Source organism: Lissotriton helveticus, chromosome 11 (genome assembly GCF_964261635.1).
Source record: "Lissotriton helveticus chromosome 11, aLisHel1.1, whole genome shotgun sequence".
NCBI classification, from domain to species: Eukaryota; Metazoa; Chordata; class Amphibia; order Caudata; family Salamandridae; genus Lissotriton; species Lissotriton helveticus.
The window spans coordinates 112,547,115-112,565,394 of record NC_136072.1 but is presented as its reverse complement, the minus strand read 5'-3'; the positions used below and the strand labels follow the sequence as shown (position 1 = coordinate 112,565,394).

Here is an 18,280-nt window from a genome sequence, read left to right as displayed (position 1 = left end):
CAACTGGTATCTAAAAAAACACAAGTGGTACTCTTGGAAAAACACTTAATAAAAGAAACATTTTCCTGCTCACTGAAGAGATACTCTAAAGACAAGATGTCTTTATTTCATTGCGAATAGATGGAATGTTAATCAGGTTGTTGAATAATTATGACAGCTACCTTTAAGGTAGCGCTTCTACTTTAGAGCAGCTTTTTTAAACCCGAGGGCCATGAAGTCTACCAATGATGTCAACATGTAAAACATTACACAGATACGCGAAGAAAGGTGTACCTCAATGTAAAGATTATGACTTTGAGCTCTACTGAGAATATGATTGTGGCTTATGAAAAAGACAACACACATGCTAATCACAAAGGACTAGTAATATGGTCTGTATCTGCCTTTAGGTCTCAAGTCCCATGCCCCTCAAATTACTAACCGGGTTCCTCCATATGAGCTATTATCCAGTTGAAGGCCACCTCTGCCCCCATGCTTCCCGTGTAGTACACAGCTTTCCGACAGGCCTCCAATGGAAACCCCATCTCAGCGAGCTGCATCACAGAGGACTCATCTATGTCAGGAGCTACAAAACAGGACAAGTGGTCATGGGGAAAACAATCTAAGCAATACCAAACTGCACAGACGCGTTAATTTCACTCATTCATGACCACGAGTAGTTGTGTACCGCTATACACGAGTTAATAAACCCACAACATCAGTCGGTATTAGTGGCTCAAGCTCCTGGAATTCCAACAGTAGTTGCAAAGGGAAGGTGGAGTTTTAGAGGGGGCAAAGGCTTGAATGTGGACGAGTTCAGGTTTTATATTACCTTCACACGAAACCTATAAAGTCTACCCACAATACGGCATGAATGAAAATAATGAGTCTTTATTGTCGACAGTCAGTGGTTAGGTGCTTGAACAGTCTCCCTTTTGTTCGCAGGGCCATGCTGACTAACATCTGTTATGGTGGTGTTGAAAAAATGGTAACCTCATTGAAGTATGAGACTAACACAGAGGTCGCAATATATGCCCTGTTATAGGATCTTACTGTAGTGAAGCAGCACAAGTAGTAAGCAAGAATGTCCGTACTGCTAGTCTTTGAAGCACTGCCTTCCAAAGCTCAACAAAACATGGACAGACACAAGACATGCTTCCCATTATGATGGGGAATTATATATTCACATGTACAACAGAATTAATACATTAGTTCACTATCTACTTATACATCCAAAAAGAGACAGAATACTTACGATCCAGATACTGGTTCCGCGTGTGACCTGAAAAAAACAAAAACATAATTCGAATAAAAAGGTGAGCACTATTACACTGTTTGTTTAAGTTCGCCAACGTAGTCCAGAGCAAATCAGCATATCTTCAAAAAGAGACTTTGCAGAAGTCTATAGAGTGAATTCTTTCATCACCATGAATAGGCTCTAATAGTACTGTAACTCATGCCCCAGAAAGTACAAAAAGCGGTAATCACTGTGCTTTACCCAATGCAGAATGCCTCATTTTGCAATCAAAGTTTTCGTAGGAGTCATTCTCCTGGGTGGGTGAATACTGAGAAAAATTCTTTGAATACTAGCAAATACTGGCAAATTTATACATTTGTGTATGATTATAGACTTTACGCTGCAATACTGCTCAGAAAGATCAAATGCCTGCCTTTGCTTAGCGATTTGTTTACAACAATTGATGGGTTTTCCATGGAGTAAGTAATTTGGTGCATAGATCTCAGCTCTATGAATCAAGATCTTGTTAAGATATCTTGTTAAGAGAACTTATTGTGCCCTCTGGCACAAGTGAGAGCTGCCACTGTCTAGGTAGGTTACTGTAAGCTTTACACATTTTTAAGTATTTTAACATAGACAGTATGCATCATATCAAATCTGTGCTCTCCATTGGTTTCCTCACACCCCTAAAAATAAGATCACAAGCAAATTCATAGACATGGGGCTCATCCTAGCGAAGCGTGAAATTACACGACACTGGAAGGCAATGACGGGTCCTACGGGTACTAGATGGCGAAATGAGTTTCTTAAATGGGCTGATGGGGAAAGCATACTGAGGTTTCAATCGGCACGACGACAACAGAACGACAAGGCTTTGGAAATGGCACAAGCGTGGGAGGCCCTGGTACAAACACTGCGTGACTATGACACACGGCACGACTCGGAGGACTAACACCATGATTGGAATATATCCCTATAACACGACAGGTACATAGCACGAACCATTGCCTGACGACTCCTGTGCTTAAAGAACCACAATGACCGCAATATATCCCGCACACCAATGGTGGGAATTGGGGAGGGAGGAGGGAGTTAATTTTAGCATTTCTTGAGTAATGGGGCAAGTTAGGGTAAGAATACCCTTTATTGAGATTTCCTATCCTTGATCCTGTTTATATCAGGGTCCACTATTTAGGATTCTAATGTAAAGAACCACTCAAGTAAAATAGAATGACATAGGAAATGCAACAATTGATGTATGTTTTGTGACAAAAAACCCAATAAAATTTGTTTAAAAAAAAAAATCATATCAAATCTGTGCTGCTTTAATACAGCACAGGAACATGTAAGATTAAAAGCTGTTCATTTATCCCTAGTGCACTCGTAAAAGTTAGACTGTGGCCTGTCATACCCCGGCCGACATTCCTTCACACCCTATATTAGTAGGTCCCAATATGGTACTAAATTAATTAGGTTTTTATCATTGTGGTCCAGCCCTTTTTAGGTCAAGCCTAGACAGCGTTTGCGCTGTCCCTTTGAGACATGTTGTATATATTTTGTGTTAGTTTTTTTTGTGTGCTTTAAAAATCCTTACTTCCAAGTGGTTACTCTTTCCTATTTATCCCTCCTTTTTATCACTTGTTCACTCCCAGGGAGCAGACCCCACTAGTTGTAGCCCTCCACTTGTCCCATTTTAGCAACTGTAAAAATGACAACTTTTTCCATTGTCAAAGAACACTCCACACCAGCCCTCGATGTTTTCAATCGTTCAGAGCTCCGGCTTCCTGTGAACAGTGCTATAATTTTTGTTATCTCCTCACATTTGCTGTACATTCAAAGACCAGATCAAATGTCAGGCAGTTTTCGAGAGTGACTCCTTAATAACCATTCTCTGACTTCAAAGTGAGCCGGTTTCTCCAAAACCCCTTCCACTTGCTGCTTGTTTTCTTATTTCCACAGATGAGCCTTCCAGCCCCTTCCACAACTGGGAGCGCTGTGTGAACTGCAATATGTGTGTGGAATTGAGCCTGAATACAGAGCTGTTCTCCCAGTCTGCACTGTAGCATCTATTCCCACCTCCGTCAAGAGGTTTGTGTCCAGCTCAGTCACATTTGTGAGAGGCGATTGCTTAGACATTTCTGCCATGATGAATGCAAGGGAAATCCAAGACCGTCATGCTTGACAAAGACTGCAAATTCAGCGGCATTCCCCAGTTCCAGGAGAGCTGTTTGTTCATCCATCTAAGGTAACACATCTTCGGGGACTTTCTCGAAGTAGCAAAATTTTTAGGCGCTAAACAAAAAAAACGGATTACAGAATAAAAGCAATGGGCTGCAGGAAGAAGCCATCAGTTTGGGAGCCCTGGCGCAGTCTTTTGTGCTGTACACACACGGTGTGCCTCCCGCCTGAGCTCCTGCACGTGTTCGGCAAGTGAGTGACAGACATAGAAATACAGGGCACAGCAGCAGTGCTTTTTCCCCCAAATACTGCTACGTGGGTTTGGAGTGACCAAATAAATCAAAAAGCAAGCAAAGGCACACTGGTTGCTCTACAGGGCAGCCCAGGCCCCGTCCTCAGGGTCCAACTTCTTTTTTTTTTTTTTTTTTTTTTTAATAGTCCATGCATATTTTCTACAAGAACAACAGTAATGTCTACCTCCCATCCCACCAAAGGCCTCAAATTTTCGGATGGCGCTTTTTTGGAAGGCAATTCTGCTTCTGTTTACTTTAATTACCAACTAGGAATAATTTAGACAGCTCTCGAATGCATTTTAAGTGATTTCTTATATCTGCTTCTTAAAGTGTGCACTAAAACGCGTTTCGACTAATTTGCTCACCGGCGTTAACATGAAAGTTCTGGTCTTGCCGGTAAAAAACCTCCCAGGTAGAAACCCTAGTTCAAGCTTGGAAGTTTGCAAAACTCCCTAACGCACTGCGCGCCATTTCCTTCCATCTATCTTCTGTATCCAGCCTCTGTGACTTCAATATCTTTTCCTCTGCCCCTATCTCCCTCCAGGGCAATTACTTACAGGGAAAATCTCAAACAAATGTAAATATTTGAAACCATCATTGATAAATAACAGCTTTAAAATCGTGAATCACCATTAAATGTTTTAGTGTTTAAAAGAAGTGAAAGCATTGAATGTGTATCTTCATGGGAAAATTCTGTTAACGTACTTTTAACCTGTCTAAATGTTATTATAAACATTTTAGTGCTCTGTGGGCCCCACGCGCAGATGGTGGCCAAGAATTTACAGCAAGGGTAGGGCTTAGAGGCACACACATAGGGGTCAGCAGTGGAGTGCAAGCAGCATTTATACTGTACTTTCGTACCTCTAAGCATCTAAGTACTTTCGGAATTCACAAGTAAATAACTACCCTGTCAAGCATGATTTGAAGTATGTTGGGTGAGATGTGGCCTGTAACGGGCCACGTTTGGGAGTATGACTTTTGAATGAGTGTCACCACAGGCATGTCGCAGCGCTTTACTGCATGAGGTGAGGCTCGAAAGAGTGTGGGAGACAGGGTCGCTGTCTGTATAAAAAGTTAATTCATTATTTTCAGTTGAGGCCTATTGAGAAGGTTGTTTTATTGAACTGCCAGATCTTTATTTTATTTTTTAAATTCTTGGTGATTGCATATTATTTATTTTTCCGTAGGTTGAGCCAGAGCTTCCAATTCTATATAGCATGCGTGGATGTTAGTGTGACACACAACACCACACAATTCACCGACACACAATTCGACACCAGCCAACATAATTTCATTCCACATAATACCAATGAATGCAACATGATTCAACTCCATATAATTACACTCTATCCAATACCACATACAACCGCACTGTCACATGCCACGTAAGTCCAATCAGCATAATTTCACTCAATGTCACACAGTTCCACGCCACACAATTTAACTCCACACATTTCAATCCACACCACAAAATTCCATATCATACCACAAAATTCAACAGTATACCACATAATTAAACTGCACTACATACCACTCGACAACACAAAATACCATTCCACATAATCACATTCCAAGACACACAATCCCACTCCACATAATTCCAGTACACTCAATACCACATAATAACCATACACATAATTCCGCTGCACACCATGCCACATAATTCAACTACACAAATCCACTCCATACCACACAATTCCACGCTACATAATTCCACAACTAACCAATCCAATCCAACCCGCATAATTCCACCCCATACCACATGGGTAAAAGGCATTGTCATTTACAACACTAACAGCTCTAACTCTTGCAGAAGCAAGACCTATCGGCTTTGCCAATGCTTGTTTGTTAAGGTAATGCGTGGTTTAAATGCTCGAGATTGTGAGGACATCCATATGTTTGCAGAGTTTTCCCATTTATTTATTTTTATCTTTGGGAAACTTGCATTTCACCTCCAGAGCAGCTGAGGCTGCTAATCTCTCAATAGATGCGTGTGCTCTGGTCTGAAAATGAAGAACAGTTTTGCACTGAAGTTGCCATAACTAACAATTTCATAGGACAACTACAATTGCACGTAGACGGTTTGCAGAGTATGCATGCAACAGTAAACAAAATATTTTCCAGGTTAGGTATAAACAAGCAAATGGACTTAGTTCAATTTCACACAACAGGTTACAGAGGCTTGCTTTTAAAATGTCATATGGATAACAACACAATTCGGCTAACTTCGGTAAGGGTTGTATAGTAAACTTCAGATTCTCAACATAAAGGCAAATCGATGACACAAAAGCGGTATAATCATTAGATTTTGGTTCCCTGTTATTTACCCATGGGTTAGAACTAGCAATATTACCTGCTTGAATCCTAGCTGCAGTTTTTACCAAAGAGGTCACTGACTATCTTGGCTGGGCTCCTGGTGGCCACACCTCACTCTCCCTTTTCACACCTAGTTTCCGCTGGGGCTCAGGTGGTGAGCTGCTTGGTGTCGCAGCGCTGGCGCTCCTCGCAAATAACACACCGAGGCAGAGGTAAGGAATGCACGTCTTACTTTATTCCCTGCCAGCCTCACACTGGCTTACAGACTAAACTCCTCCCTGTGACTCACTTCCTTTTCCTGCTGCCTGTCCTGTCTCATACAGGAGGTCAGGCAGGGCGACACTACATCTCCCCTGTTTTGCAGAGTCTCACTTCTTCTATATCTCTTCAACCAAACGTCGAGGCTTCCTGATTAAGCGTTGCGGTCGTTCTCTGTGTCTTGTCACAGGACCGTGACTGTGAGGACTGTGTTGATGTGTAGTTTCCACCATCCGCGTGGGGCTATGATGATTTGGGTCACTGTTGTCACTCTGGTTGGAAGAGTCACTTGAGAATGGGCTTGGCGTGGCATCATGGCCGCCACGTCGGTTGCATTTCCTGAAGTGCGAGATGTTTCTTGTCACTTGTTTGTGGTCAGCTTTGGCTGTGACCATGGTCCCTTTCTTCTTGGTGACCTGCATGGGAATGTCGAGGTATCGACTATCTGCTTTGGATCGCTGATCACTTCGCACTATGACCCAATCTCCTTCTTGTATGTTGGAGTCTTTGGCATGTCTACGTTGATCAGCATATGTTTTCATTTGATGTTTCCGGGTGTGATCAATGTCCACAAGGGTGTTGTGATCAACGGTGACTGTCCGTTGTTGCAGACTGTCATTTAGCATGGGCAGTCTTGTCCTGGGTGTCCTTCCTAGCATTACAGTTGCTGGGCACTGGGCTGTGGTGTTGTGCGGCGTATTCCGATAAGCTCTGAGTACTTCGTTTAGTGTCTGCTGGACATCTCGGTGGGTCAGTTCTGCCTGCTGGATTGCTCTTTTTAGTGTCCCCATAAAACGCTCCACCATGCCATTGGCCTGTGGCCATAGCGGAGTAATTTTCTGGTGCTTGAAGTTGAGGTGGGTCGCGAAGTTCGTGAAATCATGACCGTTGAAAGGAGGTCCATTATCTGTTTTTACTCGCAGTGGGATGCCCCAGGCTGCAAATATCTCATCAAGCACTGGGATTACTGTCGTTGCTCGAGTTGATGATATCAATTGTGCAAAAGGGAAGCGGGAGTATTCATCCATGGCAACAATAATGTACTGTCCTGATTGTAGTGGGCCAAAGAAGTCGACCGCTATCTGTTGCCATACTCCGTCTGGCAGTTCTGACATTTGTAACGGTGCCGGTGGCTCTTCCTTGCTGACTACTTGGCAAGTGACACAGTCCTTCAGGGTTGTCTCGACCATGTAGTCAAGGGTGGGGAACCAGACCCGTTCTCTCAGGGCTTTCTTGGTTGCATTAATGCCTCTGTGTCCTTCGTGTGCCAGGTTGATGACTCCTTGGCGTAATTTGAGAGGAATTACAATCCTCCCCCCTCTCAAAAGGAGACCATTGTCACTGATGGAGAGTTCTTCGCGCACTCGTTGGAATGCGGCTAGGTCCTGTCGGAGTTGAGCAGACTCGGAGGAGGACTGCTTCGTGTCCCTCCAGGAGTTGGAGCGAATTCGGGCCATCACTGCTTGGACAAGGGGGTCGAGTGCAGACGCCTCCTGGATGGCTTCGAGGGGAACTGTGGGAGGACACGCAGCATCAACAACAAAATGAAGATATTCGTCAGCTACAGAGAGCGCAGAACGGGCACCCGCCAGTGGGTGTCGCGACATGAAATCAGCAGGGTTTTCAGCTTTCCCAGGTTTATGGATGATGGAGAAGACATAGTCTTGGAGGCGCAGGCCCCACCGCTCAATGCGTGGTGGGATTTTCGCATTGGGGTTGCCAAAGATGGTAATGAGTGCCTGATGATCCGTGATGATCGTGAAATGTTTGCCATACACGAAAAGGTGGAAGTGTTCGCAGGCCCACACCACGGCCAGGCTTTCTTTCTCCGGCTGGGAGTATGCTTTTTCTGTATCTGTCAGACTGTGACTAGCGTAGGCGATGATGTGACGCTGGTCTGAGTCTTCTCGGTATTGGGCCAGAATGGCACCTAGGCCCACGGGGCTGGCATCCACAGTGATTTCAGTTTTTTTTTTCGTGTCGAAGTACGCCAGATTGATGGCAGACCCCACGGCATGTTTGATGACAGAGAATGCATGCTGACACGCCTCCGTCCAGTCGAATGGCTGACCTTGGCGAGTGAGTTCTCGCAGGGGGTAGCTGATCGTGGCGTAGTCACGGATGTACCTCGCGCAGTAACTGGCCATGCCAAGGAAAGAGCGTAGGTCAGTGACATCACGGGGTTTCTGAGTGTCAGCCAGGGCTGCCACTTTCTCAGGGTCTGGTCTCATGCCCTCCTTCGAGAAAATGTGTCCGTAGAATTTTAAGGTGTCTTTATGGAATTCACACTTGCTCGCGTTAAGTGTGAGGTTTTCCGACATCAGTGCATGGCAGACCCTGTCCAGGGCCGTGTCGTGTTCTGTTCTGTCCTTCCCAAACACCAGCAGGTCGTCACTGTAGTTGAAGGCATTTGGGATGCCTTGGATGACTCGTCTGATGGCTTCCTGGAAAATCTCGGCAGCCGAGGATATACCAAAGTTCAGGCGTTTGTAACGAAAAAGGCCTTGGTGAGTGGTAAAAGTTGTGATATATCTCGATTTGTCATGGAGCTCCAGCTGGTGATAGCCTTTATTAAGGTCGAGCTTGGAGAATACTGTGGCACCATTCAGCTTGGTAATCATGTCACTGATATGCGGCCCAGGATGGCGTTCCCGCTCGATGGCAGTGTTGGGCGCGCGCATGTCAACGCACAGCCTGACCTTGTTGTCTTCTCCTCGTTTCGGAACTACTACAACAGGCGATACCCACGGAGTGGGACCCGTCGTACGTTCTATGATGTCTGTGCAAAGGAGATCTTGGAGCTCATCATCAACGGCCTTTTGTAGATGGAATGGCACCTTCCTATGGTGTTGGGCGATCGGTGTCACGTTCTCGTTGATGTGAAGCTTCACTTTGAAATGATTGAGCTTCCCAAGCCCTTTGAATAAGTTGGGAAATTTAGCAACGATGTCGGGAGTGTCCTCCGTCATGTAGAGGAGTTCCACGAGTTTGAGTCTTTCTGCTGTGGGGAGACTGAGGAGACAATCTGCCAGATCTGGTCCCTCCACTACGTGAATGTAGGCATCAATTGTCCGGTCTTTGAACGTGAGAGTGGTGCGGAAGCGGCCTAGACAAGGCAGTGGCTTGCGTGACATCCACGTGAAGACACGGACAGCAGCAGGTTCCAGTTTAGGCTTGTGTTTCATGGATTGATGTTCTAAAGCACAGATGTAATTTAGAGATGCGCCAGAGTCCAAGACAAATTTAGCTGGGTGGTCGCCTATCAGGATGTCGAGCTTTGGATATCGCTTCAGACGATCCGGGTCAGCAACCATGCATATGTACTCATCGCGTTCCGGAGTAGTTACCATGCATATGTATTCATCACTGTCTTGTGACGTGAGGGTGCGCGATGGTGACTCACTGGATGTGTCTCTGCGGGACCGATAGGAGTCCGTCACATGGCGTCTGGAGCGATGGCTGCTTCCGGAACGACCTCTTGACTGTTGTGAGTATGCTGACTGGACGCTGGAGTTGGACGAGCTAGAGGACCTGCGTCCCTTGTCTTTTATGGCTCGGGCGTGATGGCGTGACTCATGTCCCTTGGTTGAGGATCGGTGACTAGGTTGCTTGGCTTGGCATGCGACCTCGAAGTGATTGTCTCTTCCACAGCGGTGGCATCGTTGCCCGATGGCTGGGCACTGTCCTGAGTGGGGGTAGTCCTGACCGCACCTATAACAGGTGGGTGACGCTTTTGAGGGTCTTGTGTGTCGTGAGCTTCGACGTGACGGTTGAGACCTGTAGGACTTGGAGGTGGGCTTGACGGGCTGGGAGGACCGGTGTGCTTGAATGCGCAAAGCGTGGTCCTTGTGATCCGACGATTTCTGTGTCCCCATACGCTTCGCGTAGTCTTCCGCCTGGTCATTGATTCTTGTTAGTTCCTCGATTTCCTCCAATGTGTATGGTTTCTTTAGGAGCCTTCGGCGCAGGGCTTCAGACGAGCAGCCGTCGATGATGCGGAGCCTCAGGGCATCTTCCGTCTTAAAGTTATCAAAGTCGCAGTATCGTGCGAGTCTCCTTATGCGCATGATGAAGTCACTCATACATTCGTCTTTCTCCTGCGTGGCGAGGTTGAACGTGTGTCGCTCATAATCCACATTGCGTTTGTGGAGAAAACGCCTGTCAAGTGCAGCTTTGGTTTCATCATAGGTGGCTGTTGCAGCATTGGGCAGCTCTTTGATGATTTGCGCAATGTCCGGACCAATCAGATTCCTCAGAGCCACAAGTTTTTGCTTATTGTCTTGTACTAGGGATCCGACCATGTAGTCCTCAAAGTCTTCACTCCATGTTTTCCACGATGGGCCCATGGTGTTGCCTGGCGTCAGCGGTAGAGGCTGAGGTTGGCGCATGAAGGAGGCACCCACCGGGTTGTTCGCCATTGCCGGTGCAGTGGGAGCAGTGCCTCTGGTGCTGGGAGCTGGGCTTCCTGTGCTGGGAGCAGGGCTTCCTGAGCTTGCTGTGCTTGATGCACTTGATGCTGTGGTGGCAGTGCCTGATGAGCTGTCAGGGCCCGGATTGGACATCTGCACTCTGTGGAAGCGTTTATCCGGTGCTTATTAGTTGCACGCAGTGTTTATGTGTTATATTATTCTCTTTATTGAGTAATCTTGTTTCTCAGGTGCCTCTGTGGACTGGTAATGTCTTTTTTGCAAAGGTGCCTGAACTTAAGATGGCCGCCAGAGAGAGCGCGTGGGTCTGTTGAAGGGCGGCGCCTGACTCCAAAATGGCCGCCGCGCGGGACAGTAGGCCTCGTGTCTCTGTCCCTGGACCCGGCAGACAGCACGCGTGAGGGGAGCGGTCGGGTTGGAACTCACCGGCGCTCCTCACGCTGTGTCCCGCTCTGGCTCTTCTCTCCTCGCTCGCGCCTGGGATCGGGTGCTGCTCTCCAGCGCTACACACTCGGCTGCTCACTTCTGGCACGTGGGGTCGCGCTCTGGCATACGCGCCTACCTCCTAGTGCGGCAGTCGGGTGTCTGGGGTGTTTTCGAGCGCCCGCGCTCTGGATCCTTCGCGCCTCTCCTCCCAGGGCAGTATCGGCGAGCGCTTCTCACCGGCTGCAGTCGAGTGCTTCTTGGGCTTTGGCGGATTTTCTTTCCGCTGCAGGGTTCGGTGGTCGGCCACGTTGGGTGGCTGAGCGGGGCTGCTTGTGGGGTTTAGAAACATCCCACCTTCGTCGCCATTGTCGCAGCGCTGGCGCTCCTCGCAAATAACACACCGAGGCAGAGGTAAGGAATGCACGTCTTACTTTATTCCCTGCCAGCCTCACACTGGCTTACAGACTAAACTCCTCCCTGTGACTCACTTCCTTTTCCTGCTGCCTGTCCTGTCTCATACAGGAGGTCAGGCAGGGCGACACTACACTTGGCTTACAATGGGACCTACACAATGCATTCAGGAAAAGAGTGAACATTGCTCCACACACACAGACACACATACCCCACACACAGGTCACCTTTCACTGTGCAAGCAAACCTACAACTCTAAAGAAAGAAGAAAGACCGTCCTCAGGACAGTCAAGACATCCACAGATGGGACCTAAGAGACTGAGCTTTTCTTCAAACCTAGCAGGAATTTACTGAGTCCGCCTTGAATGGTTTTAGAGAGAAGGAGAGATGAGGACAAGAAAACCAGGAAGTTTCCATATTACTTTTCTAAAGTAGCAGGAACTCTGGAATAGAGTTTACCAGACAGCATGTCTGTAAAACTGTAAATGTCACTTTTCCAAAAATATTGGTTAGAGAATGCATTAAAATCTTAGACTGATTTATTTTCTGGTTTTGATAAATCATAGACTGCTGTCTCCCGCCTGGTTCTGAGAGTGCGTCTATAGGGTGGGAATCTCCGGAACCAGAACATTCCTCCAGGGCTAGGGTAACTAGATGCTTGCGGACTTTCAGGGAACAAGGGGTCCAGTTCCTGACAAGAAGCCAGTTTGTAATATGGAACTTCTCATCAGAAGAGTCATAAAGTAATAATACATCTGGCTCAATCTCAAACTTACCTAGGCCTCCCTCAATATTATACTCTGAATTAAAATCTCCAGAACGCTCAACCTATGGCTTTTGCGTCATGCCTATGTCAGGTCAGCTTTGCAAGCACCACACTGGCTTACGGGTTGTGGGAGAGTGAAATTTAAGGCCTTGTGTATGGCTTAAGCAAAGCCTTACATATTAGCCATAAAAAGATCACACCATGAGCCGATCTGACAGCCTATCCGGATTAAATATGATAAATTGTACGAAAAACAGAGCCCTTTGGCGAGCTTTCTATGTCTTAAAATTCAAGTTTAAAAACCCTCTTCCTGAGTCTCAGAGGACTCAGTAAATATCTGAGTAATGTTTCTTTGGGAACTCGCAGCGCCAAGAGGTCACCGCGGTGATGAGGTGGGCTTCACAAAAACTCCCTCCATAACACTGCACAGCACAACACCGATGGTGTGCTGTGCTGTGCTGCACCAGGCATATGAATTAATTGTCTTGTCCAGTGGGGTGGAGCAGGATAGGGCTCTTAAACAGGTAATCTGCTGAGAGCACGAAAGAATCCAAGGGGCACACCTTGAGACAGTGGGGACCTTACTGCTAGTGGGACATCACAGGTGACCAGTGCCCACATACACGCCCCATCACAGGACACCACGCCACCTGGGAACCGGAATCCATGACACCTGGGTCAGGACCTACACAACTCCTGGCTCAAACCATCTGAAGCCGGATGTATGTCATTACAACGCATGCTTTCACAACGCATGCCTTTACCACGCAAGTTTTACAACGCAAGTCGTTACAACGACTTGCGTTAGGGGTGCTGGATAGTGAGTAGTTTAATTAACTATTCCAACTCCAGTCCCCGTGGATAGTAGGGAAGGTGTTGGATAGTAAATTAAACTATTCCCTACCCTAGAGCACCCCCCAGCGCAAGTCGTTGTAATGACTTGCGTTGTAATAGTTCCGTTGTAATGGTTGTTCACCTCTGAAAGCCTCTTTGGTCCTAATCCATATAAATCATAGGACTTAGGGCCGCATCAGCACCAGCGATGGGACAAGAACCAGGGTTCACTTACAGTACAGATGACAGTGGACAATGACCTGCATAGTTTCTCATTTCAAAAACAAAGCCATATGCTTGTTTTGAATCAAGCTAGGACTCTCCTGATTCCTCTCCCTCCCCATCCTTTAGAATGTCTGATCCTGGCCTGCAGTCACGAGGAGCTTATAACGAGAAGCTTCCCAGATAACTGCATTTCACTGATAACTGTAGATAGAAACCCGCGTGAACTCGGGTCCTTTGCGTCTGCTGAGGTCTAAGAGCTCACTTACAAAAAGTAAGAGAAGCACTGAGCACAGAAGTAAAAATAGAAAAGCAGATAAGAAACCATCAAAGAAGGGATACAGCTCAGACAGAATGTTCTGCCTGGGGAGTAGGAAGGGCTGGAGGTATGCATTCCGCAGCATGGCGGAACCCTTGTTAGATATGCAGAGTCTTTAGAACTGTGACCTGAGACTAGAAGTTGAAAAACAGAAACTTAACATTAAACTAAAAGCGTTGCTTAGCAAGAGCTACTACTAAAGATGAAGTAGAAGCCAGGGCATTATTACAGAACAAAACTATGAAGGCACCTCAAAACACAAAATATGGAAACAACCTCCATTGTCCTACCTAGAAGAGTGTCCATCTTTCCACCTTCACGCTTGGACTTTCTTCGGGGTTTTTCTCTATTTATTTCAAATACCACTCTGGTTAGATTTGCTGATCACCCCACACAACGCCTGTAATGTGTTTCTACAGCATGGGAATTTGGCAGCCTGGCTTTAACATGCTTCTTAGAGGCAAATTTAACATTATAAAACAAGGAACCAAGCAATTCATTTTTTTAGGAGGATAAAAAAAAAACAAGAAAATAGATTTGAAAACAGAGTTCCATTTTGTGATAGTATGGATGTGATCATTTCTTATTCCGCCTGTCTAGTTTATAGGTCTAGTTTTCAAAGCACAGCTGTTAAACAGACCTATTGCTTACAATATACACTGAGCGGGCTTTCGGTCCACCTCTTTCTGCTATTTGTTTTTTTCAACCAGCCCCTTGCAGCCATTGGCTTGAGACCATGTCAATCATATCTGGGCTGCTCCCAGTGGAGTATTGATCTCTGACCTACAACTACTGGCTGTTTGGATGTATCCTTCCACCTCAACTTGAGTGCTGGCATGGAACTGGATGTGGAAGTACTTTACCACTACAGCCCTCTCTCTCTCTGCTCCTGCAGGCTTCCTCCCATGTGCCCCCTACATTAGCACATTAAACCCTGACCTTATAGCTTTGTCAATGCTTGCCAAGCAATGAGTGTGTATCTTAGTTCTAGAGAAATGAAGGTGAGCTGAATATGAAGAGGGCGGGAAGATTATCTAATACAAGAAAATTATTTACTAAATACTGGGAAACAGCGTTTATAACGCTGTCAATACCACGCGGGTGGCTAACAACGCGGAAGTTACATCGTCTGCGTTGTTACCACGCATGGCATTACATCGCAAGTCATTTCTACAACTTGCGCTCGATGGTGCGCAACACCAAGGAATGTGTTGGATTTTAAATCCAACACATTCCCTACTGTTGCGCTAACTGGGGTAGGAATAGTAATTTATACTATTCCTAAGTCCAGCGCGCCATCTAGTGCAAGTCGTAGAAACGACTTGTGATCTAAAGCCATGCGCGGTAACAACGCGGACGATGTAACGTTATAACCTACTGCGTGGTAATGTATGTCGTAGTAACGTCATACATTCCTAAATACTCTAAGTTAGTACTAGTCAATGTTTTTGGTGTTCTTCTTCATCCATTCGGCTTACGCACAAAGCATTGTCGGCACGAAACCCTGACTTTATGCTTGGGTATACATAGGCTATCTATGCTGAAAGACAAAAGTACAATCATTGTACTGAAGCACTCAGGAACAGATGGTAGCATCCTGCACAAGCTCAAGGGTTGAATCCTCTCACAGGATACTTACACTGTTGCACATGTAAAGAACCACTGAGAAATAGGCAGCTCAGCCTCCATACATTCACACCACAATGGAGCAAGGCCAGGCTTACCCATCCTTCTGTAGGTAGTTACACCACGCTTGTCGCCCAGGTATACGCTTCTTAACACTGCGTACTGTGACACATCTAAAGAAGCTCTTTAGCCCCACATACTTTGCATCAAGTCTGCTGAACAAGGTGAAAGACCGAAGGGTCAGCCCAGGACATGGTTATCAAAGAGCTTACAATACCAAGTCAAGACCATTTTGTCTAACCCCATACTTGTACATCTCGTCTTCAGAGGTGGCTCAAGTGCTGGTAGCCGATTCCCACACAGCTACGCCATGTCTGCAGAGCTAGTTCAGACACAAGGGAATTTGCCCTGGATACTGTGTAACACTGGCAGAACTAGGTCAGGAGAAAGGCGGCCTCACACCACGTACTGCATACACATACTGCATACACATCTGCAATGCAGGATCCTACATTCTCTGCTTAGCTCTGCATAATGTTACACTACTTAAACAGGATGAGGACACACACAGGCAACCCAGCTCAGGAGGAAGAGAATAAAATGGACTCGGACTTCCAAGAAAGACATGGGGCAGACAGATATCTTCCAAATACAGAGCTACTTTTCATGTCTGAAGGAGGGAGACAAGTATGTTTTCTCAACCTTAAATATGGCAGTGCACAGAAATTCTGTACACTTTCTAAACTGGGGTGGCATGGTGAGCAAAAGAAGGATGGATTTAACCCAGATCTCTTGACTGGGGGTGAATGTATGATTTATTCAGCATTCCGTCCATCATTTGTTTGCGTAGCACTCAATTTACTACACATTCTTTGGTGCAAAAGCATCATATGTTGATCCCAGGGTAGGCCTGGGCACCAACAAAAAAGTGGATCTCATTAGCGAACCAAACAGCTAAAAACGTAGTCCACATTTGTAAATCAGGTCAGTTTTAAGCGTGTAAAGACACACTGTATGAGTATTTTGCAAGGAATTTGAGACTGCATGCATTTGTGTTTGCTGCAAGCAATGTTTATAGCAATGTAATTGAAACCAACCATCCGGTCATAAAACAGGCCTCAAACTATTTAAAAAATGATCTGTCAGACCAGCCCATCAGGCATAGCCCAATTGTCCTATAGGTCTGTCCGACACCTGGCTGATTGCCATTTTGAAAGTTCAGCTTTCACCACGAACAACACAAATCAGACTTTCTGGGGTCCAAAATAATTGATCTCCACAATATCCTTCACAATTTTCACTAGCTTGCGTTCCAGACAATGTTAATATGACTGGAACGCCTGCTCGTGAAAGTCGGCCACTCACAGCTTCCTGCTTTTTATGTTAGAGTTTCAGCTTTCCTAAAGCATGGCTGTCAAAGGCTCCCATGAAGAGTGTCTCATGCAGACAGCCCTGGGAACCAAAGGCCATCATGAATTCCTAGATGCAAGACACCATTGGCAGAAGCAGTGCAGGTTTCCATCCCACCAATTTCTCTTAACCTTTCAGGAATATACAAGGCTTGGAGGGCAGTGGGGAACCCTCTCGCAATACTTTCCACATCGTTGGGTTTCACTTCTAGACTGCCCATTGAGGGAGACAATCAATACTTGGGAATGTGGTTATAGAGTTGGCAATGTGATTGCAACTTTGGCAATCCAAATGCAGCTTTGGCAATGCAATTACAGCTTTGACATGCAATTGCAGCTTTGGCAATGGGATTGCAGCTTTGCCAGTGCGATTGCAGATTTGGCAATGCGACTGCAGCTGTGACAATGTGATTGCAGCTTTGGCATTGTGATTGTAGATTTGGCAATGCAATTGCAGCTTTGGTATTGCATCTGCGGTTTTAACATTGTTATTGTGGCATTGGCAATGTGATTGCAGCTTTGGCATTGTGATTGTAGATTTGGCAATGTGATTGCAGCTTTGACAATGCGATTGCAGCTTTGGCAATGTGATTGCAGCTTTGGCATTGTGATTGTAGATTTGGCAATGCGATTGCAGCTTTGGCAATGCGATTGCGGCTTCGGCAATGCGATTGCAGCTTTGGCAATGCGATTTCAGCTTTGGCATTGTGATTGTAGATTTGGCAATGCGATTGCAGCTTTGGCAATGCGATTGTAGATTTGGCAATGCGATTGCAGCTTTGGCATTGTGATTGCAGCTTTGGCATTGCAACTGCGGTTTTAACAATGTTATTGTGGCTTTGGCAAGGTGATTGGTGGCTCTGGCAATATTACTGCAGCTCGGGCAATGAAGCCAGGACTTTGGCAGTGTGGCTTTCTCCTGCAGTGTAATTGTATCTCTGGCAATGTGACTGTGGTTTTGGTAAGCTAAACACACCCTGGCGTCTTTTTTTGCTGAGACTACACACTCTTTTCACAAAGATAATTGATTGATTATCAGACTTTTCTATAAGAATATATTTCTTGGAAATAATGTATTTCTGAATCTGATTATCAAATAGGTGCACCTTTCCCTCGTGTCCAATCAGAAGCCTGACTGAGCTGCGACCCAGAGGAAGGAAAGCTCTCTGATGGAGTAATAAATCATTTACAGTGTGACTAAATATTGAAATATGGAACTAAAGCATGCAAATGTGAAGGGTTAAGGCATGTGAAGGCAAGGAGATACAAGGAATCCGTTCAGAGTGCGTTACCTCTGGAGTCATCAGGAATGACAATGGGTGGAGCGATGTCTGGAAGCTCCTCCTCCTGCGGCTGTAATCCCGCGGCTCTCAGGTGATTAATGTCGAGCAGGTCCGGCATGTCTATGGACACATCTACAAAAAGGACGAGATACATTTTCTGAGAAATCGGAGGCAAGGTCAGTTTACACCCAGGGGAGTAGACAATTCTTCTCAATTGGACATCTACTAGAATAGATAATGCCGCACAGAGTGACCCTGTTACCATCTAAACGCAGTGAAATCATTGCAGCATGGCA

The 18,280-nt window shown here is 45.9% G+C and overlaps 1 protein-coding gene across 1 annotated transcript in view; it reads right to left on the bottom strand.

Annotated features, from left to right (window-relative positions):
• USP13 (ubiquitin specific peptidase 13) overlaps positions 1-18,280 on the bottom strand; it is a 425,163-nt gene that overhangs the window by 51,893 nt on the left and 354,990 nt on the right. Inside the window, exons 15-17 of the mRNA XM_078667087.1 lie at positions 17,994-18,116; positions 1,235-1,261; positions 422-565 (exon numbers count right to left, since the gene is read on the bottom strand). Of these exons, the coding sequence (XP_078523213.1) occupies positions 422-565; positions 1,235-1,261; positions 17,994-18,116 (294 nt within the window). The remainder of the gene's footprint in view (positions 1-421; positions 566-1,234; positions 1,262-17,993; positions 18,117-18,280) is intronic.